General features: G+C 47.0%; 1 protein-coding gene across 1 annotated transcript; it reads right to left on the bottom strand.

Moving 5' to 3' along the window:
* Positions 1-1,559: 1,559 nt before the first annotated feature.
* Positions 1,560-20,160, bottom strand: PGLYRP4 (peptidoglycan recognition protein 4). The gene is made up of 8 exons (XM_027538322.1): positions 20,112-20,160; positions 19,126-19,214; positions 18,146-18,357; positions 16,640-16,758; positions 14,765-14,917; positions 11,016-11,214; positions 5,108-5,226; positions 1,560-3,953 (listed from the first exon to the last, which is right to left on the bottom strand). The coding sequence occupies exons 1-8, from the start codon at positions 20,158-20,160 to the stop codon at positions 3,775-3,777; spliced, it is 1,119 nt and encodes a 372-aa protein (XP_027394123.1). The 3' UTR covers positions 1,560-3,774.
* Between the last annotated feature and the right edge of the window lie 2,386 nt (positions 20,161-22,546).

The raw sequence follows: 22,546 nt of genomic DNA, 5'->3' as shown, positions 1-22,546 counted from the left end.
AAAAGCACCAATTCTTTGGCTTTCAGCCTTCCTTATAGTCCAGCTCTCACATTCATACAGACTACTAGAAAAACCAGTCTATAGCAAAATTCAATCTATGGTAACTGGAATATGAGGAGATCCCTCTCACAATCCAGAAATCGAGAACATATATACATTGATTGATGAAACAAACATTGAGCTACCAGGGTGACCCAGTGCTCCTGACACCATATTAGGAACTGGGGATATGCCAGGGAGAGAAACACACCCTGTGTCTGCCCCATGAGGTCTATATCCTAGGGGGAAAGAGAGACACAAAGCAATCGAATGAACACATCTCTAATGATGATGGCGCTGTGCTGAAAAAGCAGGGCACTGAGCACGTTTGTGAGAAAGTGATGCTGGATTGGGACATAAAAGATGAACAGATGTCTCCCAAAACTAGAGGGGAAGAGTGAGTGCATATGAGCAGACCCTGAGGTTCACAGCTCCATGACTCTTAGAGCACAAACCACCTCCCTCCAGCCCTCTTCTTCTCGCAAGGAAGGATCTCTCCTCTTGAGGAAGGGAGGAACTTGGTGAATCCGTATGTCAGTTCCCTGGCAAGTTCTCCCCACTCCAGAGCACCTACAGATGAAACAACCATGTACTATGTGAAAGCAAGAGCTTCACCTTTAGTCTAAACAGCCTAAAGATATGTGGACATTTGATTCTTTATCTTATTATATCCACAGTCTTCTAAGTTCTTACAATGTAAGTTCCCATCCCTTCTCAACTAGCCTCGCCCAAGGTATTTCAATATCATCATTATTTGATGTGAAAGTAAAAATAGAATGTATAAATTTGGCCTCACAGTAACTAAGATCTAAGCCGAGCTTCCCCAACATTTCTGCAGTGATAGGCACACTCTGAACTGTCCATAGATCACATATGTATCTTGTATATTTCTTATCCCAGACTTGGAATCAATTATTTCTCCAAGAACCTCTGTCCTCCCATCACAAGTAATGATCACCCGACAGTATCCTTTACAAGTGTCATGTTATAAGGGTAATACTAAAGGAAACACACGCGGCTCAGGAACTGGTTAGTGTCTGACATTACTTTGAGGGCCTTTTCACCAACCACCAGGAAATTCACACTTGACATGTGAACATCTGGTGAAGTTTGGTGAAGTTTCTCTACCATTTGGTTATTCACTTGTGTTCTTTGTATAGGAAGAGCAGAATGGGGGCTTTTTTCTTTCCCCTTTTTACAGCTTTTCAAATAAATAAGTGGATTCAGGTTTTCCAAAGGTGATCGGTTAGGCATTTTGTATCATTATGAACTTATGAATTTAAATTTAATGAGCTCAGACCCATAGAAATTATTGTTGCTCTCAAAGCTCAGCTTGTCCCATTGGGTAGATAGTAGACATTGGAATTCTCCCATTAGGCAGCAATCTCCCAAGACCTTTTGACCCAAACTGAGAAAATGTTTTTTGGCTTCATTGTTATCTGATATGAGAAAATGTTTCACACTTATCTTGCACATTTTCTATCCCCAGACACAAAATCAGTTGTTTCTCCAAGAACTTTTGATTTCTTTTATTGGGATATTGTAATTTCAGCTCACAATCTGGTGCTAACTTATTGCTACTGGTTTGATCACAGTTTCCAGACCTTTCACCAGACAGTGGTTAAAAACGTTAAGATGAAACACTTCATGAGTTCATAAGTACCTCGTGAGTTTATCCTTGTATTTTCAATTCAAATCCAGGGCTCTGGTATATTACTTAACCTCTTCTTTTTCCACCCTGAGAATCTTACTTTCAAAAACACTGGTGATGATGGAATTAGAATATCACATATTTACTCATTTGTTTGATCCCACATCTCACAGTAAACTTTCATGCAAAAACAATACAAAGATTAGCACCAACAATATAATTACTAAAATAGCTTAAAAGCAAATTTTCAGACACTCTTCTCATTCCCTCCACATTTTTTTTCAGTTCTATAATCTGCTGCATTGTTAGCACTCACAACCATTACATACTATACTCTCACTTTGATAATCTTCATTTAGTCTTAATTTACAAATACACATACATTAATATTTATCTCTGGTCATTATGTTAATGTCTTATTTTGGTTGTTTGAGGTCATTATCTTGTAGATTCCTAAGGAAGGGCTCATGAGACTATATTCCCAGAGTTCTTACATGTTGATGAGGCTGTATCTGTGACCTTTGTATTTGAAGCTCAATTTTATTGACTATAAAACCCTTGGATCACATTATCACATTTTTTCCTTACATTTTAAATATATTCTTCCATTTTTTCCCTAGCTGAAAATGTTGTCATAAGTCTGATGACATTTTTCTCTTATTTGTCACATTTTTGGTTTTTATCCTGAATGCCCAAAGGAAATCTTTTATTGAAAACCCGTTAGTTTAATACACCCTGTAATTCATCTTTTTAAATCATTTTTTTAAAATACAAAGCAAAGTAAAAGCAAATTTTCAAAACTTTTTTTTCAGGAAGGTTTTCTAGAATTACAGTTTTTGTATTTGTCCTATTCCCTTATTTTCGTTTTCTTGTTTAGGAACTTCAATTATACATACCTTGTAACTTCTTTGCTTATCAACTATATTGGTTACTTTCCATCTAGTTGTTTTACTCTCGTTTTTTATTTCTTTTGGATTTTTAATTTTTTTCCTTTATTTGATTTTCGTTTTCTTCTAAGGTATTATCTGTTATGTGCATTTACTTTTTATCTTCCTTATTTTACCTGGTCATTTCTGAAATGGTTATTATATTTCTTACTCTCTCATGAGTTCTATTACCCAATTTCTCATATTTTACACTTGTAGTTAATTTTTCTTTCCTATCTTACATGATTTTCTTGATATTTTTAGCTGGATCTGAAATGCTAGTTTATAAATTTTTATCTCTGAGCATCTCCTGTGTGGGGAGGTGCTGGGTGGCCTGTGTGGACACAGCCTAGGCCTGGGTCTGGAGTAGTGCATGGTCCTGTCCTCACAGGGGTATGGGAGGATGGGGACATGGGACCCTAGAGACAAGCAACCAGAGCCGATTCTGAGCCTCAGATTGGAAAAGAGAGTGCTGGCAGGATGAGGGGCTGCCCAAGGTCCAGCAAATGTTGCCCAAAGAGGGTATGTCCAGCAAATTGCAAAGGGGAGCAGGGACTTGGCCCACTCCCCTTTATTCATCCATTTCTCCAAAAAATATCTGTCTCATCTTCTGAATTCTAGACACTGCTGAAGAACTGAAGACACAGACATGAATGAAACTGGACAACCTCACAGCCCATTGGAGAGAATATCTATAAACAATTACTGCCCTGAAATAAGGGCTGCATTCAGATTCAGGCAAGGCAGCGTGTGAACAGAGAGGAGGGGCTGGGACATTGACCTGGGTCACACTTCATGAAGCTGGGGGCTGCCAGGCAGACGGCAGGGGAAGGCACACCAGGAGAGGGGTGTGCACCAGGGCACAAGAAAGCTCACCTGGCTGAAGACACAGGTGGCAGGGAGAGGAAGGTGAGAAAAGAGGGAGACTGGCCTAGGCTCAGAGGGCTGGGAACATCCAACCACAGGGTTTAAGGGGCTCTGGGAGATGCTGGCAGGAAATGATCATACTAACCTGAGGCAGGAGGGACAGGATGGGGCTGGCAAGGAGAGGATACAGGTGTTGAATCAGAATGGAGAGGAAGGGGAGGACCAGCAGGTGGGGTTGGGGAAGGGGATGGGGGTGGGGACGGGAATGGTCTTGGGCGGAAAAGGGGCTCCCTAGTGTCTGAAATGAGGCCAAGTCTTAATGATGTTGTACAAAGCCCGCCCAGGAGACAGAACGTTGGTCACATCACTGTGCCCCACCAGCAGGTAGTCGGGGACCAGGTGCCCCTTGACCACGGAACATCGGATCAGGTTCTGGGCTGCCTCCAGCGCTGCGGCATTGGGCGGGGAACCTGCAAAACACAGCAGACTCATCAGTTATAGGATTCCCAAGCTTGTTCCAGGGCAGGACACACTCCCAGATCCCCCTAACCCACCTTTACCACCAAACTGGTACATTTCACCTTGCAGACAGATAGAAACCAAGTCAAGACTTTAGATTCCTCAGCATCAAAGTTCTTCCTGAGCCAGAAGAGCAGAGCCTGAGATACAATATGCAATCGTTCTGGGGCTGTACAAAGCCTTTAGCCTGGTAGTTCTACAGGGGACAGTCTAACCCCCCAGGGGACCTTTGGCAATTTCTAGAAACACTTTTGGTTGTCACAGTGAGGGGGATGTTGTAGGTATCCAGTAGTTAGAGGCCAGGGATGTTGCTAAGTATGCTACAGTGCACAGGGCAGCCCCAATGAATTATCTGACCTGAAATGTTGATAATGCTGTGGTTGAGCAACCCTGCATTAGCCATGGAGTGTTTTCTTCACCTTCACATTCCCAGCATCATCCCCAGGCATATTCCTGGCTCACCCCTTCCCCTATCCAAAGCCCGATTTAGTATTAGCCCCCAGGGACATAGCCTTCTCTTCCCAGAGATTCCACAAAAGGCCCCTGAGCTTAAACAGACCCTGATCAAATCTCTGAGCAATGGCAATTCTCAGTGTGCACTCTGGATGCAGATATGGGGCTCGTCTGTGTGTTTGGCAAATAAGGCAAGTGTCCACACGTGGATGTCATGGTAAAAATTTATCAGAAACATACACAAAAATCTTCTTTCCTTGTCTAATGTGTCTTGGATATCAGAAGAGAGAGGCATTTACTTGGGTGTGAAAGATGTAAATTTAGGGTGGAATTCTGTCTCAGAGGCCACCTCTCACACTGAACTTAGTTCAACATCAGATCTGAGGCGGGCAAGTCCAGCACTGCTTGCTGCTGCTGCTACTGCTAAGTCGCTTCAGTCGTGTCCGACTCTGTGCGACCCCAGAGATGGTAGCCCACCAGGCTCCTCCGTCCCTGGGATTCTCCAGGCAAGAACACTGGAGTGGGTTGCCATTTAAATCCAGCACACACAGCCACTAAAATGATACCTGTGTCTGACACCACTGTCTTTCATGCCAGATGCTTTCCCTCAAATACCACACAATGACCACTACTGCCAGAAGCATCCACTTACCAGAGAAGGTGCCCATAAAGGCGAGGCCCAGGGCAATGTCATTGTAGCCAGAGGTGTGGGAACCTTGGACACTCCAGCCTACTCCTTCATAGATGATGCCATCCTGGCCCACAAGGAAGCTAGAGGATAGCCAGGGGAGATGGAGAAGGGCATGAAAGAGAGGCACTCTGAGACTGTTCCATTCATTCATTCATTCTTGTCTACTCATCAGACATTGATTAGCTTATCAAGTTTTAAACACTGTAACAAAAAAGGAGTCCTTGCCAGTGTCATGGTGGTCAGCCAGCTCTCATGGGCATTGATCTCCCACCATGGTTGATCTCAGCCTACCAATGATTTGACAAAAGTCTTAACAACAATCCTCTCTCATGAGCCCATGGGCCTCAGCACAGCACCACTGTCGCAGGTAGCTCACAGACTAGGAAGAGTGACAGCTTTCAACCCCTGCAGCCCTACCTCACCAGTGAAACTGCTGCCCCCAGATGACCTACACCTCCCCTCGACTAAGGTCACACAAAGAACACTTCCCCAACCTTGCCTTCCCTGGCCTCTCTGTTCAGGAGGTCCTGCCAATCCCTGCCTCTTCAAACACTCTTAGTTTCCGTCGCACCACACTCTCCCAGTTGCTTCTTCTCTGGCTGCTCCTCATCACCTCATCTTCCTGTGTCCTTCCCTGCACCTAGGGGGTTCCTTGGGATGCAGCCTTAACCCCCCTCTTCTCACTTGACACACTGTCCCAGGACTAACCCATCTACTTCCTTGGTTTCAGCTGCCATCCGGAAAGACCATGAACCCACACCTGGACCCACCTACTCCCCTTGCTGGGCTCCTGGTCTTGGTGAGAAATCCCACCATTCCCTCCTCCTACTGGGAATAATTCTGCATAGCAGGGCCCAGCAAAACACATCCTGATGGGCAACAGATGTTGGAGGAAAAGTTTCCTCCTGTCTTGAAAACGGTGTTACTACCAGGGATTGGAGAGAGGAGAGGCAGTCAGCCCAGGAGTACATATCAAGCAGTGGTAAACCCATCTAAGGCAGGGTCCCTGCACATAGCTGTTCTGGGCTTGGGGACAAGTAGGGACTAAAATCCAGCTCCACTAGGGCTCCTTTGATTCACATGCACAAATATGCCATCTGGGTTACTAGAGACCCACCCTAAGATTTAAAATTCTGTGCAGTTGTTTCTGATAGGACTTGTTGTTGTTTTTCAGATGCTAAGTCCAAGATATTAGATAGTATCTAACCCCAAACATCTTATCTTCAGTCTCTGAAAGCATCCTTCAAAAAGTCTCCACTCTTCTATTAGGTCAGTGTGTTCTTTATAAAAGGATTACAGATGTTGCCATTAGAGAAATCCAAAGGTATTGTCTGGACAGGAGAACACTTCCCCGACCTTGCCTTCCCTCACCTTTCTGTTCCAGAAAGAAACAAAGTGGAGTCACTCAGTTGTGTCTGACTCTTTGTGACCCCATGGACTGTAGCCTTCCACGCTACTCCATCCATGGGATTTTCCAGGCAATAGTACTGGAGTGGGCTGCCATTTCCTTCTCCAGGGATCTTCCCGACCCAGGGATTGAATCTGGGTCTCCCGCATTGTAGACAGACGCTTTACCATCTGAGCCACCAGGGAAGCAGCTATGCTATGCTATGCTAAGTCGCTTCAGTCGTGTCCAATCCTGTGCGACCCCATAGACGGCAGCCCACCAGGCTCTCCCGTCCCTGGGATTCTCCAGGCAAGAACACTGGAGTGGGTTGCCATTTCCTTCTCCAATGCATGAAAGTGAAAAGTGAAAGTGAAATCGCTCAGTCGTGTTCGACTCTTAGCGACCCCATGGATTGCAGCCTAACGGGCTCCTCCGTCCATGGGATTTTCCAGGCAAGAGTACTGGAGTGGGGTGCCATTGCCTTCTCCGACCAGGGAAGGTCCTGCCAATTCCCACCTCTTCAAACATTCTTAGCTTCCATTGCACCACACTCTCCCAGTTGCTTCTTCTCTGGCTGCTCCCCGTCACGTCATCTTCCTGTGTAAGGAAAGATGTCCTCCCCAAGGAGGCTGATACTTTCCAGATGCAAAGGAGAGTCTAACATGAGGGAGACAAACTTCAGGTTGGTGCTGAACTGAGATACAGAGCCTAAGCTGAGGAGTGGGAGGTGATTATGTGAAAAAGGCATAATCTTTAGATGCTCCTTTCTACTGGTTTTACAATCTTCCCTGCATTTGATGTTCTATAGTACCTTTTCAGCAGAGCCTTGGTCTCCATCATGTCAATATCTGATCGTTCAAAAGGACACACAGTCACACTACTGTCCATAAAGGAGATAACCAACAACAACCTACTGTATAGCACAGGAAACTATACTTAATATTGTGTGGTCATAACAAACGTCCTCTCCAACAACACAAGTGATGACTCTACACGTGGACATCACCAGATGGTCAACACCAAAATCACATTGATTATATTCTTTGTAGCCAAAGACGGAAAAGCTCTATACAGTCAGCAAAAACAAGACCAGGAGCTGACTGTGGCTCACACTATGAACTCCTATTGCCAAATTCAGACTTAAATTGAAGAAAGTAGGGAAAACCACTAGAACATTCAGACATGACCTAAATCAAATCCCTTACGATTATACAGTGGAAGTGACAAATAGATTCAAGGGATTAGATTTGCTAGATAGAGTGCCTGAAGAACTATGGATGGAGGTTTGTGACACTATACAGGAGGTGGTGATCAAGACCATCCCCAAGAGAAAGAAACACAAAAAAGGTGAAATGGTTGTCTGAGGAGGCCTTACAAATAGCTGGAAAAGAAAAGAGGCTAAAGTCAAAGGAGAAAAGGAAAAATATACTCATCTAAATGCAGAGTTCCAACGAATAGCAAGGAGAGATAAGAAAGCCTTCCTCAGTGATCAGTGCAAAGAAATAGAGGAAAACAATAGAATGGGAAAGACTAGAGATCTCTTCAAGAAAATTAGAGATACCAAGGGAACAATTCATGCAAATATGGGCATAATAAAGGACAGAAATAATATGGACCTAATAGATAACATAAGCAGAAGATATTAAGAAGAGGTGGCAAGAATACACAGAAGAACTATACCAAAAAAAGATCTTCATGACCCAAATAACCATGATGGTGTGATCACTCACATAGAGCCAGACATCCTGGAGTCAAAAATCAAGTGGGCCTTCAGTTCAGTTCAGTTCAGTCACTCAGTTATGTCCGACTCTTTGCAACCCCATGAATCACAGCACACCAGGCCTCCCTGTCCATCACCAACTCCTGGAGTTCACTCAGACTCACATCCGTCGAGTCGGTGATGCCATACAGCCATCTCATCCTCTATCGTCACCTTCTCCTCCTGCCCCCAATCCCTCCCAGCATCAGAGTCTTTCCCAATGAGTCAACTCTTCGCATGAGGTGGCCAAAGTACTGGAGTTTCAGCTTTAGCATCATTCCTTCCAAAGAACACCCAGGACTGATCTCCTTTAGAATGGACTGGTTGGATCTCCTTGCAGTCCAAGGGACTCTCAAGAGTCTTCTCCAACACCACAGTTCAAAAGCATCAATTCTTCGGTGCTCAGCTTTCTTCACAGTCCAACTCTCACATCCATACATGACCACTGGAAAAAACCACAGCCTTGACTAGATGGACCTTTGTTGGCAAAGTAATGTCTCTGCTTTTGAATATGCTATCTAGGTTGGTCATAACTTTCCTTCCAAGGAGTAAGCGTCTTTTAATTTCATGGCTGCAGTCACCATCTGCAGTGATTTTGGAGCCCCAAAAAATAAAGTCTGACACTGTTTCCACTGTTTCCCCATCTATTTCCCATGAAGTGATGGGACCGGATGCCATGATCTTCATTTTCTGAATGTTGAGCTTTAAGCCAACTTTTTCCACTCTCCTCTTTCACTCTCATCAAGAGGCTTTTTATTTCCTCTTCACTTTTTGCCGTAAGGGTGGTGTCATCTGCATATCTGAGGTTATTGATATGTCTCCCAGCAATCTTGATTCCAGCTTGTGCTTCCTCCAGCCCAGAGTTTCTCATGATGTACTCTGCATATAAGTTAAATAGGAAGCATCAATACGAACAAAGCCAGTGGAGGTGATGGAATTCCTGTAGAGCTATTTCAAATCTTAAAAGATGATGCTGTTAAAGTGCTGCAGTAAATATGTCAGCAAATTTGAAAAACTCAGCAGTGGCCACAGGACTGGAAAAGGTCAGTTTTCATTCCAATCCAAAAAAAGGCAATGCCAAAGAATGCTCAGACTACCACACAATTGCACACATCTCATACATTAGCAAACTGATGCTCAAAATTCCCCAAGCGAGGCTTCAATAATATGTGAACTGAGAACTTCCAGATGTTCAAGCTGGATTTATAAAAATCAGAGGAACCAGAGATCAAATTGCCAACATCTGTTGAATCACAGAAAAAGCAAGAGAGTTCCAGAAAAATATCTACTTCTGCTTCATTGACTATGCTAAAGCTTTTGACTGTGTGGATTACAACAAACTGGAAAATTCTTACAGAGATGGGAATACCAGACCACGTTGCCTGCCTCCTGAGAAATCTGTATGCAGGTCAAGAAGCAACAGTTAGAACCGGACATGAAAAAATTGACTGGTTCCAAATTGGGAAAGGAGTATATCAAGGCTGCATATTGTCGCCCTGCTTATTTAACTTAAATGCACAGTACATCATGAAAAATGCCAGGCTGGATGAAGCATAAGCTGGAATCAAGATTGCTGGGAGAAATATCAATAGCCTCAGATATGCAGATGACACTACCATTTTGGCAGAAAGCAAACAGGAACTAAAGGGCCTCTTGATGACAGTGAAAGAGGAGAGTGAAAAAGCTGGCTTAAAACCCAACTTTAAAAAAGCTAAGATCATGGCATCTGGTCCCATCATTTCATGGCAAATAAATGGGGAAACAATGCAAACAGTAGAGACTTTCATCAAAGCCATAGTTTTCCCAGTAGTCATGTATATTTGGGTTGGACCATAAAGAAAGCTGAGCACTGAAGAATTGATGCTTTTGAACTGTGGTGTTGGAGAAGACTCTTGAGAGTCCCTTGGACTGCAGGGAGACCAAACCAGTCAGTCTTAAAGGAAATCAGTTCTGAATATTCATTGGAAGGACTGATGCTAAAGCTGAGGCTCCAATCCTTTGGCCACCCAATGTGAAGAACTGACTCATCTGAAAAGACCCTAAAGTTGGGAAAGATTGAAGGCAGGATGAGAAGGGGATGACAGAGGATAGGATGGTTGGATGACATCACCGACTCAATGGACATGAGTTTGACCAAGCTCTGGGAGTTGGTTATGGACAGGGAAGCCTGGCATGCTGCAGTCCATGGAGTCTCAAAGTGTCAGACACAACTGAGTGACTGAACTGAACTGAATAACTTATTAGGGAAAAGAATCTGAAAAAGAATATATATGTATGTATAAAACTGAATCACTTAGCTGTACACCTGAAACTAACAAAACATTATAAACAGCTATACTCCAATTAAAATAATAAAGACACACATTTTGAGAATGTGCTCAAGGGAGATGACCACCCCTTAGCTACATCCTAAATAAGGCCTACCCAGGGCTTGGTGAGGAATCCTTCAGTGAGAAGGACCACCTCTCCTATGCTGCTGCTGCTGCTGCTGCTGCTAAGTCGCTTCAGTCGTGTCCAACTCTCTGCGACCCCATAGATGGCAGCCTACCAGGCTCCTCTGTCCATGGGATTTTCCAGACAAGAGTACTGGAGTGGGTTACCATTGCCTTTTCCGCTCCTATGCTGGGCTCTCAGTAAATATTAGCTCCTCTTCTCACTCCTTTCACAGGCTCAGTATCCACCCCCATGGGAAGAGAAGCCTTCACAGCCTCAGGCACACTTACTTGTACCCAATATCACACGACTCCCATCTATCCATGAAGGAGGACTGGATATCTTGGACCAGCACACGGCATTCATCAGACTTGTTGCAGGTTCGCCCCGCGGTGTGGATAATGATGACATACTGAGCTGGCTGGTTCATCTTGGGGCAGTGGGCCTCCCTGGCATCCCAAGCAGACCGCTGGACAATAAGTGGGCAAGCTGTAGTGGGGCAAAAAATGGATGTGAGGATTTATTGTGCCTGCTCAGGTCACCCACCTCACTACTGAACATCCTGCCCACCCTCTTGGCATCCTGCCCTGACCATGACTACGGACCTGGAGAGCCCAGCAGCTCCTGGTGGCCTATCTGGGAACAGGAATTGCGTTCAAGATGCAGGAGCTAAGAATCACCAGTTACAACCCCAAAAATCAGAACCCAAAGGACAATGGGAATGTTGATCTTGAGGGGACATGGATGCTTTATCCCAAGTGCAAAGTATACTTATTTATCTGAACAACTGTCGTGTGTGTGTGTGTGTGTGTGTGTGTAACAAGGTCTTTTTGGAGAAATCAATTGAATTTTCATCTGAAAACATGTCTTTAAGAATCACTTGTAACCTGTGGCGGATTCATTTTGGTATTTGGCAAGACTAATACAATTATGTAAAGTTTAAAAATAAAATAAAATAAAAAAAAAGAATCACTTGTAGTCCACAAAACTCTGTCAGTGTAAGCAATTATTAACACTGACAGATGACACCATCCAAAGGCAGAGACCAAACTCACTCCAAGGTCTAATACAAAATTCCAATTTTCTTTAAAATTCTATTTAAGTCCAAGAAAAGGTGAATAGTGCCTATTAACTATACTGTTTGTTTAGGCCACACCATGTGGCTTGTGGGATCTAAGTTCCCTAACCAGGGATCAAACCGGGACCCCCAGGAGTGAAAGCACAGAGCCCTAACCACTGGACCACCAGGAAACGCCCTTCTAATTGTCCTGGTTTTGATGTTGCTGCTTGTTAAACTCCAAATCTGCTTTTAATCTTCCTTGAATTATGTTAAACTCTTCCTTTAAGTCAATACAAGTAATACCTTAAGCTCTTTGGTCTATTAATGCAGCTCTATTGATAATTTTTGTATTCAGAAAGGTGTGCATTTGTGCCTTGTGTTTGTATACCCTATCCCTCGCCAGGCTTTTTCCCCCTCATAGCACTTTCACCACTTCACCATGGAGCACACCAACTATCTCACTTGTTTGTGTTCTTATTGTGTTCCTCTACCATCTTGATGGAAACTTCACGAGGGCACTGCTGTTGCACGTTTGCTCTCTTGATACATCCTCAGTGACGTGCAGGTGCTCAGTAAGTAACTGATGTAGAAATGAGTGAACACACGGCGGACTATGCAGAGTGCCATGCCTCTATCACTCTAGGAATCTGAGGGGCAAGTAGGTGACCTGGAGGGTCCCTCTCAAGGTTTGCCAGCCCTAATGTTTCAGAGAGTTGGGTGACCAGTTGCCTATCAGAGGACTCCAGTGAAAAAGACAGCTTCTTCAATAAGTGGTGCTGGGAAAACTGGACAGCTACGTGTAAAAGAATGAAATTAGAACACTTCCTAACATCATACACAAAAATAAACTCAAAATGGATTAAAGGCGTAAATGCAAGGCCAGAAGCTATAATGTTCTTAGAGGAAAACATAGACAGTACACTCTTTGACATAAATTGCAGCAAGATTCTCTCTGACCCACCTCCTAAATTAATGGAAATAAAAACAAAAACAAACAAGTGGAAACTAATAAAACTTAAAAGCTTTTGCACAACAAAGGAAACTAGACAACATGAAAAGATAAACAGCAGAATGGGAGAAAATAATTGCAAACAAAGCAACTGACAAAGGGTTCAGTTCAGTTCAGTTCAGTCGCTCACTCGTGTCTGACTCTTTGTGACCCCATGGACTGCAGCACTCCAGGCCTCCCTGTCTGTCATCAACTCCTGGAGTTTACTCAAACTCATGTCCGTTGAGTTGGTGATGCCATCCAACCATCTCATCCTCTGTTGCCCCCTTCTCCTTCCGCCTTCAATCTTTCCCAGCATCAGGGTCTTTTCAAATGAGTCAGCTCTTCACATCAGGTAGCCAAAGTATTGGAGTTTCAGCTTCAACATCAGTCCTTCCAATGAATATTTATTTCCTTTAGGATGGACTAGTTGGATTTCCTTGTAGTCCAAGGGACTCTCAAGAGTCTTTTCCAACACCACAGTTCAAAAGCATCAATTCTTCAGTGCTCAGCTTTCTTTATAGTCCAACTCTCACATCCATACATGACTGCTGGAAAAACCATAGCCTTGACTAGATGGACCTTTGTTGGCAAAGTAATGTCTCTGTTTTTTAATATGCTATCTAGGTTGGTCATAAATTTCCTTCCAAGGAGCAAGTTTCTTTTAATTTCATGGCTGCAGTCACCATCTGCAGTGATTTTGGAGCTCCAAAAAATAAAGTCTGACACTGTTTCCACTGTTTCCCCAGACAAAGGGTTAACCTCAAAAATACATAAGCAGCTCAAACAGCTCAATATCAGAAAAACAAGCAACCCAATTAAAAAAAAAAAATGGCAGACATTTCTCCAAAGAAGACATACAGATGGGAAATAAACACATGAAAAGATGCTCACATCACTAGTTATGAGAAAAATACAAACCAAAACTCCTGTGATGTATCACTCATATCAGTCAGAATAGTCATCATCAAAGAATCTACAAACAGTAAATGCTGGAGAAGGTATGGAGAAAAGGGAACCCTGCTGCACTGTTGGTGGGAATGTAAATAGATACAGCCATTATGGAAGACAAATGGAATAGTATGCAGACTCCTTAAAAATCTAGGAATAAATCTACCATATGACCCAGAAATTCCACTACTGGGCATATACCCCAAGAAAACCACAATTATAAAAGACACAAGTACCCTAATGTTCACTGAAGCAATATTTACAACAGCCAAGACATGGAAGCAACCTAGATGTCCATCAACAGATGAGTTTGTATTAAAAGAAAAAAAAGGTTGTGGTACATTTACACAATGGAATATTATTCAGCCATAACAAGGAATGAATCTGAGTCAGTAGCAGGGAGATAGATAAAGCTAGAGCTTCTTATACAGAGTGAAGTAAGTCAGAAAGACAAAAATGGGTATCATATAGTAACATATATATATGGAATCTAGAGGAATGGTACTGATGAACCTAGTAGAGAACAGACTTGTACACACAGCAGAGGACGATGAGGGTGGGACAAATTGAGAGAGTAGCATTGATATATATACACCATCATCGGTAAAACAGACAGTGGGAAGTTGCTAAATAACTCAGAGAGCCCAGCCCGGCACATTGTGATGACCTAGAGGGCTAGGGGGTGGGGAGGGATATATATATAATTATGACTGATTCACATCATCTTATGGCAGAAACCAACACAAAATTGTAAAGCAATTTTCCACCAATTAAAAAATAATTTCAAAAAAAAGAACAACTCCAGTGAGAGCCTGACTGAAAAAGTCACATCCAATGACATTTGGAAGTGAGTGGGAGTAAATGGGAGGGAGGTCCAGTAAGACTCAAGGTCTTAGGGACTTCCCTGGGGGTTCAGTGATTAACACTCTGTACTTCCAAGGAAGGCAACCTGAGTTTGATCCGTGGTCAGGGAACTAAGATCTCATATGCCTTGCAGCACTGCCAAAAAAAAAAAATTTTTTTAAGACTGAAAGTCTTACCTTCCTTGAGACTTGCATTCTGCTGAGGGGACAGGCAGCTCTCGCCTTTCACAAGGAGTGGCTGAACATACACGGGTGACAGGTGGCCCTTGTAGACAGCAGAGGAGATCAAACCTTCCATGGCTGACAGGGCGGCAGGGCTAGGGCTGTGGCCTGGAAGAGAGTGATCCTTAGGAAGCCTCGATCTGGCCTGAGTTGCAGAGTTCTGTGGGGGAGGACGAGATGTCTTGCTAGCCCCCACATAGCTGATGAAGGGGGAGGAAGGGAAACAGGCTCATCCTGAGCGTCGGACAGCTTGGAACTCAAAGGTCTGTCTGGACAGAGCTTTGGTGATGAGAAAGACCTTTCCCAAAGACCCACTGAGACTTCATTCATCTGTCTCCCTGAGAAAGAGCTGGATGGCAGCCCCATGTTCACTAATGCCCCCTGGCTGCATTAGGGTTCCCATCACTAGGGCCCTTCCAGGCATGTGCCAGCCTCTCTGTCTGCTGTGACCACTGTAATCCTCACATCAAGCCTGTGAGGCAGATGCTATGATGAACCCCACTATTCACAAACAGGAACTTGAGGTTGCCAAGAAGTACTGAGCTCAAGATCCCACAGCTCACAAGGTAACACCCAGGGGCAAAGAGTGGTCACAGAAACCAGCCAAGTTGAACATCGAGACTCCTCTGGCAAACCAGAAGCTGCCCTGGAGCAGAAATGGAAGGGATGAGCTTGTGTTCCTCTCCTTATGGCTATGTCACCTGGGTTACTTACCTCTCTGAAACTTAGGCTGTACCTACTGTAATTGTCAGAGAAAGCAATGGCACCCCACTCCAGTACTCTTGCCTGGAAAATCCATGGATGGAGGAGCCTGGTAGGCTGCAGTCCATGGGGTCACTAAGAGTCGGACACGACTGAGTGACTTCACTTTCACTTTTCACTTTCACGCATTGGAGAAGGAAATGGCAACCCACTCCAGTGTTCTTGCCTGGAGAATCCCAGGGACGGGGAAGCCTGGTGGGCTGCCGTCTCTGGGGTCGCACAGAGTCGGACACGACTGAAGCGACTTAGCAGTAGCAGCACTGTAATTGTAATCATGAAACTTATCTGGGCCATCTCAAAAGATATTGAGAGGGGGCCATGAGAAACTAGACGTGCAGAGGCTTTGCTAAACTGTTGTTATTTAGTCGCAAAATCATGTCTGACTCTTTTGAGACCCCGTGGACTGTAGCCTGCCAGGCTCCTCTGTCCATGGGATTTCCCAGGCAAGAATACTGAAATGGGCTGTCATTCCCTTCTCCAGGAGATATTCCCAACCCAGGAATTGAACCCTCATCTCCTGCATTGCAGGTGAGTTCTTTATCACTGAGTCAGCAGGGAAGCCCACTTATTAACTGAAAACATTCAGAAATTCAATGGATGTATGTTGGGATGCAGGTGGGCAGGGTGGCAGTAAGACTAGAGGACTGTGAAGGGGACTTGGGTTTGGAATCCCAACATGGCTTTTAAAAATTGCACAGAAAATCTCAGAGAGAGAGAGAGAGATGGAAGGAGGAAGTGGCTGGCCAGAAGCCAGGCCTGATGCTACAGAAGCATCTGAGCTAGAGAGAAGGTGTTCTAGTCTTTGATGCAAGAGTGAGAGTTGGAGCCCGGATCCTCCCAAGACCAGAGCGGGAGCAGAACTAGGGTGTGGGAGGAAGGATGGAGAGCCTTCCCTGAGGGGTGGCCAGAGAGCGAGGAGGCGGGGAGGAAGCCAGAGCAGGGGGAGGAAGACCGTTCACAAAAGTCAGGGGAGAAAATTCCAGGAGAGGGTGTGAGGAGGGTGGAGAGACAGTGTGAGACAAAGAACTAGCTAACTCTATGGAGAAGGACAGCTGGGGTGACCATTACCTTTGCTGGTGCCAAAGAAGGCAAGGCCCAGGGAAATATTGTTGTAGCCCTGGGTGTGCACACCTTGGACATTCCAGCCAACACCTTCATACACCCTGCCATCATCCCCAACCAGGAAGCTGTGGAGAGGGAAATCCAGGCTTGGTGGCTGGCCCCAGGCACGCCCCTGCAAGAGGAACCCCAACCTAGCTTCCTAAGGGAGAAGGGCCAAACCAAGTTCATTAGAGGGATTGCATGGATTCATCCGAGACAATGGATAGACAAAGTGACTTACACTCATCCTTAGAAGGACCACTCCCACACTCCTCATCCCATCCCCAGTTCAGATGCTGGGTTTTATATAAATCATCCTGCACACGTGAAAGGGAAGGGGTCCTGGAGCTGCCACCCAGAGGCTCCCCCAGACCCAACCAAACAATGTAAGATTCTTCTTGGCCTCTACACTTCCTCAAACATGGCTCTCCTCCTGCTTCCAAAATGCTGTGTGTCTGTGATCTCCACACAGGCTGTTTGTGTGATTTCTCTCGGCTAGGGTAACCTCTTACATAGACTTCCCAGGAGGTAGCACCTCAAACAAGGATGTGGACGCAGGCAGTTTATTTGGGAAGAGACCCCAGAAGCCAGACTGAAGGGGCCAGAAGAGTGAGCCAGGAAGAACCACGACAATGTGTGAAGAATTGGGTTGGCTTCCCCATGGACACCTGGGGCTCAGCACCCCGTTCCTTGACATGTGTCCTTCCAAGGAGAGAAGTACTTAAAATTGCCCCTTCAGAGGGCTGGGGACTAAGAAGTTAGCCACAAAGCCTGCCCTCCCGGGGGTTCACCGTCAGGGGTTTGGATGAAAGCGTGAAGCAGAAAAGCAGAGAGATGCAGGTGCTCTTGAGGTGGGAAGCCATTCCCACACACAGGAATCGTCCACAATGAACTGACATCAGAGGTGGGTGAGGAACTTGGTCCTGGGCACTGGGAGGGCCTGCTAGAGTGACCATCAGGGGAAGACGTGGATGCCTCCCTCAATAAGGTGAAAGCCCCAACACGCACTGTAGTGGAAGGATCAGAGGGCAAAGGGGCAATCCTGAGTCAGCTTGGGCCACATAACTTAGCAGCAGTGTGACCTTGATCCCCTTCCTTGGTCCCCCCGCCTGTAACATGGAGATGGTGACACCCACCCAGCCAACCTCACACTTTGTCAGGGGGCAAACACACCCATGCACCCACATACAGGGAAGCCATTCCTAACCTGCGATGTGCTCTGTGAACCATTAGGAGGCGAACAGAAAGTACAGTCATCACTTAAAACTTCCTTGCTTCCTTTTAAGAGAGCTCAAAGTCAAGAACCTCACAGAAAATTTCAAAGGCTTTGGAATTTTATAGGATATTTTTTCATTGCCCTCATTATTAACCAGCTACAACCACAACCCAGAAAATGAGGGAAACAGAGAAGAGAGGGGTGAGGGAGGCACCCTTAGGAGCGCTGGGTCACACGCCCCCAGCCCAGCCTCTTACTTGTAGGCTACGTCACACCAGCCGCTGCGCACGTGATGGCCCTGCAGCTCCCGCAGCCTCTGACTGCACGAGGTCTGGTTTTGACAGTCCAGCCCAGGAACGTGGTGCGTGACAAGGAAGTCCACCGGCAGGGCCAGCTGGGCACTGCAGCCAATGGCGTCTGCCCCCCACTGCTTGCGAGACACCATGGTGGAGACACCTGCAGGGGAGCCGTGCGGGTGTCACTTGGCACACCCTGCTCCACTGTTGCCACCTTGGGCCCCTGGGCCACATGCACCAGCTGAGGCCAATTCTGCCCCATGGTGGCTGCAGAAGAGCTGCAGGAGGAGGCCTTCTGTGGTCAGACAGGCACAGACTCCTCTCCTTGCCTCTGTGTTTCCATTTCACTACTCACACCAATGCAGGGACTGCGCCTGCCCAGAGCAGCCTAGGTGCTTGGCCCCCACACCTGGATGACCTTCTCTGGTTGAGGGTCCCTCCCTGCTCTGCTCCAGGAAGACTTTCATGTCACCATTGCCCCAGGGAAAGCCCCCAGGGGCCCCTCTCAGTTCCACCCCAGCGCTACTGCCCTCCATGTGCTCCAAGCTCACTGACAGTTTCTTCTGGGACTCTGCTTCTTTCGCCCTGCTCCCAGCGCTCCCGGAGGGGGGCATTTCCTCCTCAACCTGGGGGGCCCTCCAGGCAGGGCCAGTGACTCCCCTTCAGTCTGAGGACTCCCGAGGGCAAAGTGCAAGTCTCCAACCTCAGACTAGGGGGCCTGAATGCAAAGACTGCACCTCCCCTTCCTGGGTTTCTGGCCCCTCCCAGCAGCACTCCCACTTCCCCTTTCCCCCCTCTTCCCTCCCTGCCAAGGCCTAAGACAACCCACCCAGGTGTTCCTGTGTCTCAGCCCCAACCACCCCATCCCACCATTAAGTGCCTGGTCCCAAGAGAAACCCAGCTGGTCCTCAAACCTCCTCACCACTGAGACCCCGTTTGTCTTTTTCAATGAGCTGGGAGATGTTGCAAAGCAGGTCCTGAAGTCCCTTGGACAAGTGTTTATCTTGTATTTTATCCCAGGAGGAATCACCTGTAAAGGAACATTCCATTTCGCATCAGCCCTCGGTACCAGTCCTTTCCGTGGGGGGGCTCCTCTCCACAACCTTCTGCCTCCCCAGATCTCTGAGTCCTTTCAGAAAGCCCCTCTGGGGCCAGAGGACCACCTCCAGCAGTACCATGAGGCATGGTTTTCTCCAACACCAGCTCCAGGTAACCTAGGAAGTTAGTTAAACAGACAAGGGCAGGGGGTCGGAAATACTGTCCTTTTCTCATGAGCCACATACAACTGGCAAAATCAACAACAACAAAAACCACCTGGAAATGCATCCAGGCTCTTCAAAACCACAGTCTTACCTTGTAAGCATTTTGCCTAATGGAAGCAATGGGACAGATTGTGCACAGAACGGACTGGAGTTCCCTGCACAAATCAAGTCAGTTCCTCTGGGATTGATTTTGGGGGCATTTGCTATGCCCATGCTCCTGTGGGAGGAACTTTGGGGATTTCAACAGATTCCCGCCCCGAAGGAACTTTCTCTTACTGACAACCATAAACCCCAGTCATAGGCTGACATAATATTGCAAATAGAATCATTGCCCCATTGCTCAAGTGCTAAGTCCTTCCAGTGCATTTTCCCATTCTATTCTCACGATAAATAGAGATCATAACCTTATCTCAGGCTTCAGGTGGGAAAATTAAGCTTTCCAGAGGTGACTAACTTGTTTAAAATCATTGCTGGAGGCAGGGCAAGGATTTTCACCCAGGTCTATGGACTCCAAGTTCTGTGCTCTAAATGCAAAGCTGTCCTCCTCCTGCTGCTCTGGCTTTCTATCAGCCTCCTAAGGGAGAGCAGGCATTTAAAGATTTCTTGTTACGAGACTGTAGGATGATCCTTCTTAGTTACTCTCTAAGCCAATGAAGAAAACTCACCCCAGGCCCCGAGACCCAGAGTGGAGAAGACAAGAAGCCACCATAGCATCTTCACGTGATTCCAGGACACGGACAGGAGAGGCCTCGGCTCTACGAAAGACAATGGTGGTTACCCCAACTGTGCTCACCCCTCAAATGGGGCACCCACCCTACTGCATGGCCCCTTCTGCCCTCCTGAAGGTTAGCACCTGAATAGGCTTCTCTGGGTCCCCAGCACACGTCAGGCACTCATTGGATGGGGAAACACTCCCATCCTGTTTCCCTGGGCAACCAGATCTCATTGAGTGCCTACCATGTGTGAGGCCTGAGTAGACACTCGCACATGCTTTATTTAATCCTCGCACCAAGCCTGCAATCTAGGGTTGCTAACCCCCACTCTTATAGAAGAGGGCTATAAGGTCCAGGGCTGAAAGTGAAAGTGAAGGTTGCTTAGTCATGTCTGACTTTTTGCGACCCCATGGACTGTAGCCCACCAGGCTCCTCTGTTCATGGAATTCTCCAGGCCAGAATATTGGAGTGAGTAGCCATTCCCTTCTCCAAGAGATCTTCCCAACCTGGGAATCTAACCAAGGTCTCCTGCATTGCAAGCGGATTCTTTACCAGTTGAGCTACCAGGGACCGGGGGTAGCAGAATGGAAAAATACAAACTCACTTCGATGGGTCTAATGCAGAGAATTTCTTCCCAGCTGGGGATAGACTGCGATTGGGAAGAGGAGTGTATATAAGAGTTGGAGCGGGGGTTGGGGGGTGGTCCTATTTCCAGAGCAGAGCAAAAATCCTGATCTTTACACTCCATCTGGTAGAGTCCAGTCCTTCTGATAAGAGAGGGCTTCTCAAGAAGAAACATAGCTACACACACACACACACACACACACACACTTAGAAATACCTGTGGAAATACCTGTGGGTCCCTTGCTATCCCAGCTCCACAAGTCAAGCTGCGGCCGGCTCACCCCTCATTGGCTGGCAGGGCCTCCTTTCAGGCTTGGCCTCTGGCCCTGCCCTCCTCCTCGGCCTTCACCCTCCCGGGCACTAGAGGGCACTCTCGCCCCGGGAACGGAGGCTGGGCCCTGGTTTTTCAGAGAGAAGAGCAAAGCCAGGAGCCCTAAAAAAGGGGGGAGAGGAGGAGGGCCAGGCTCTGAGCGGCTCCCTCTAACCGAGAAGAATCAAGACCAGACAGGTGCTGACAACAGGGACCCGCCCTGTGAATAATCCCAGATACCTCCTCCCTGGGAAAGGGTGCGGCTGCCCAAGGCTCCCAGGAAGCCTGGCGAACCCAGGGGTGCCTGTGGGACCTGGGGGTCACATCCTGACCTCTGGGAACTTTCTGCCTGTGGGGACAGATCTGCTCCAGGAGTCTGAAGGTTCTGGATGGAGGTTGCTCCCCAACCCCCACCTCCCACCCCTTTCCATCAGCCCCACCAGCAGCGGCAGATAAAGTCGAAAAGTGTATCCCAGAAGGTGACGTGCATATGTGCTTATCGCTAGAACTGATTCCCACTCTGTGGCCAAGGGGCCCATTCACCCACCACCCACACCTCAGCATCAGACTGTCACCCACCCAAAAAGCCTCCCACAAGCCAAGACACTCCAGCCCCTCAGCCGCTGTCAGCCCAAAGCCACAGTTATCACCTCACATGTTCCACGTTTACTTGCAGTCTGAGGCTCTGGTGTTGGGAGCCCTTGAGTCTTCGTGGAGGAAACTTCACGTGACACCTTGTGTGCATGCCATAGGACATGTGTCTCCATGGGGACCTGCAGGAGCTCCCTCCGCTCCATGGGTGGAGCAGCCTCCTGAGACCACTGAATGGACCCTTTTGAGGAAACACCTCAAATCTGGACAGGTTGTCCTGAGTGAAGCTATGGAGTCACCCTGAGGCCTGGGGTCCCCAGAAAACCTCCCTCAGAGGGGCCCCTTGAATACCTTAGTTCCATCTACTGTTCTCCCTTGTGGACCCACAAAGGCCCAGGGCTGGGAAGAAGGGCTCTGGGGTGGTGGGCAGCAGAGTGGGGCGTTTCTGGTCTCATCTTGGGCCACCGGAGCAAGTGGCAGCAGCCCCAGAGATACTCGAGGGGGAGGGAGACCTGCAGCCTGGGGACTGACACCGCAGGGCCTGGGGCTTTCCTGAACCTGTGGACTGTCTCCCAGGCCTCCACCTCCCAGGCCTGACCCACAGTGAAGCTCTCAGAGAGGAGGCCTGTGGCCCCCAGAGCATCAGGTTAGGGAGAGGAGAATGGTTCCATTCTGCAGATGGGTTTGGGAGGTGGGAACCCTGAGGAGAGACTGGGTGGGTGGTGGCTGCCTGAGAGAGGAGGGCGAGCAGGTGAGCCCAGGTCCATCCTGAGACCAGAAAATTCTTGGAGACTAACAGGCTGAGGGGCTCCCTGAGGGAAAAACCCTGTTCTGAACAGAGGGTGTCAGGAGGGGGAAGAGA

This window comes from Bos indicus x Bos taurus, chromosome 3, assembly GCF_003369695.1.
Source record: "Bos indicus x Bos taurus breed Angus x Brahman F1 hybrid chromosome 3, Bos_hybrid_MaternalHap_v2.0, whole genome shotgun sequence".
NCBI lineage: Eukaryota > Metazoa > Chordata > Mammalia > Artiodactyla > Bovidae > Bos > Bos indicus x Bos taurus.
The sequence above is the reverse complement of the archived record's forward strand: the minus strand, read 5'-3'. Positions and strand labels throughout refer to the sequence as shown.

What these genes read in the sequence shown, in the direction of transcription:
- PGLYRP4 (XM_027538322.1), bottom strand. Translation starts at nt 20,160, where the DNA reads ATGCTATGGTGGCTTCTTGTCTTCTCCACTCTGGGTCTCGGGGCCTGG. An exon ending in TCTGGGTCTCGGGGCCTGGG is followed by an intron (nt 19,215 to 20,111) that starts GTGAGTTTTCTT and finishes GTTCCTTTACAG; the next exon opens with GTGATTCCTCCTGGGATAAA. An exon ending in TGGTGTGACGTAGCCTACAA is followed by an intron (nt 16,759 to 18,145) that starts GTAAGAGGCTGG and finishes CCCTCTCCACAG; the next exon opens with CTTCCTGGTTGGGGATGATG.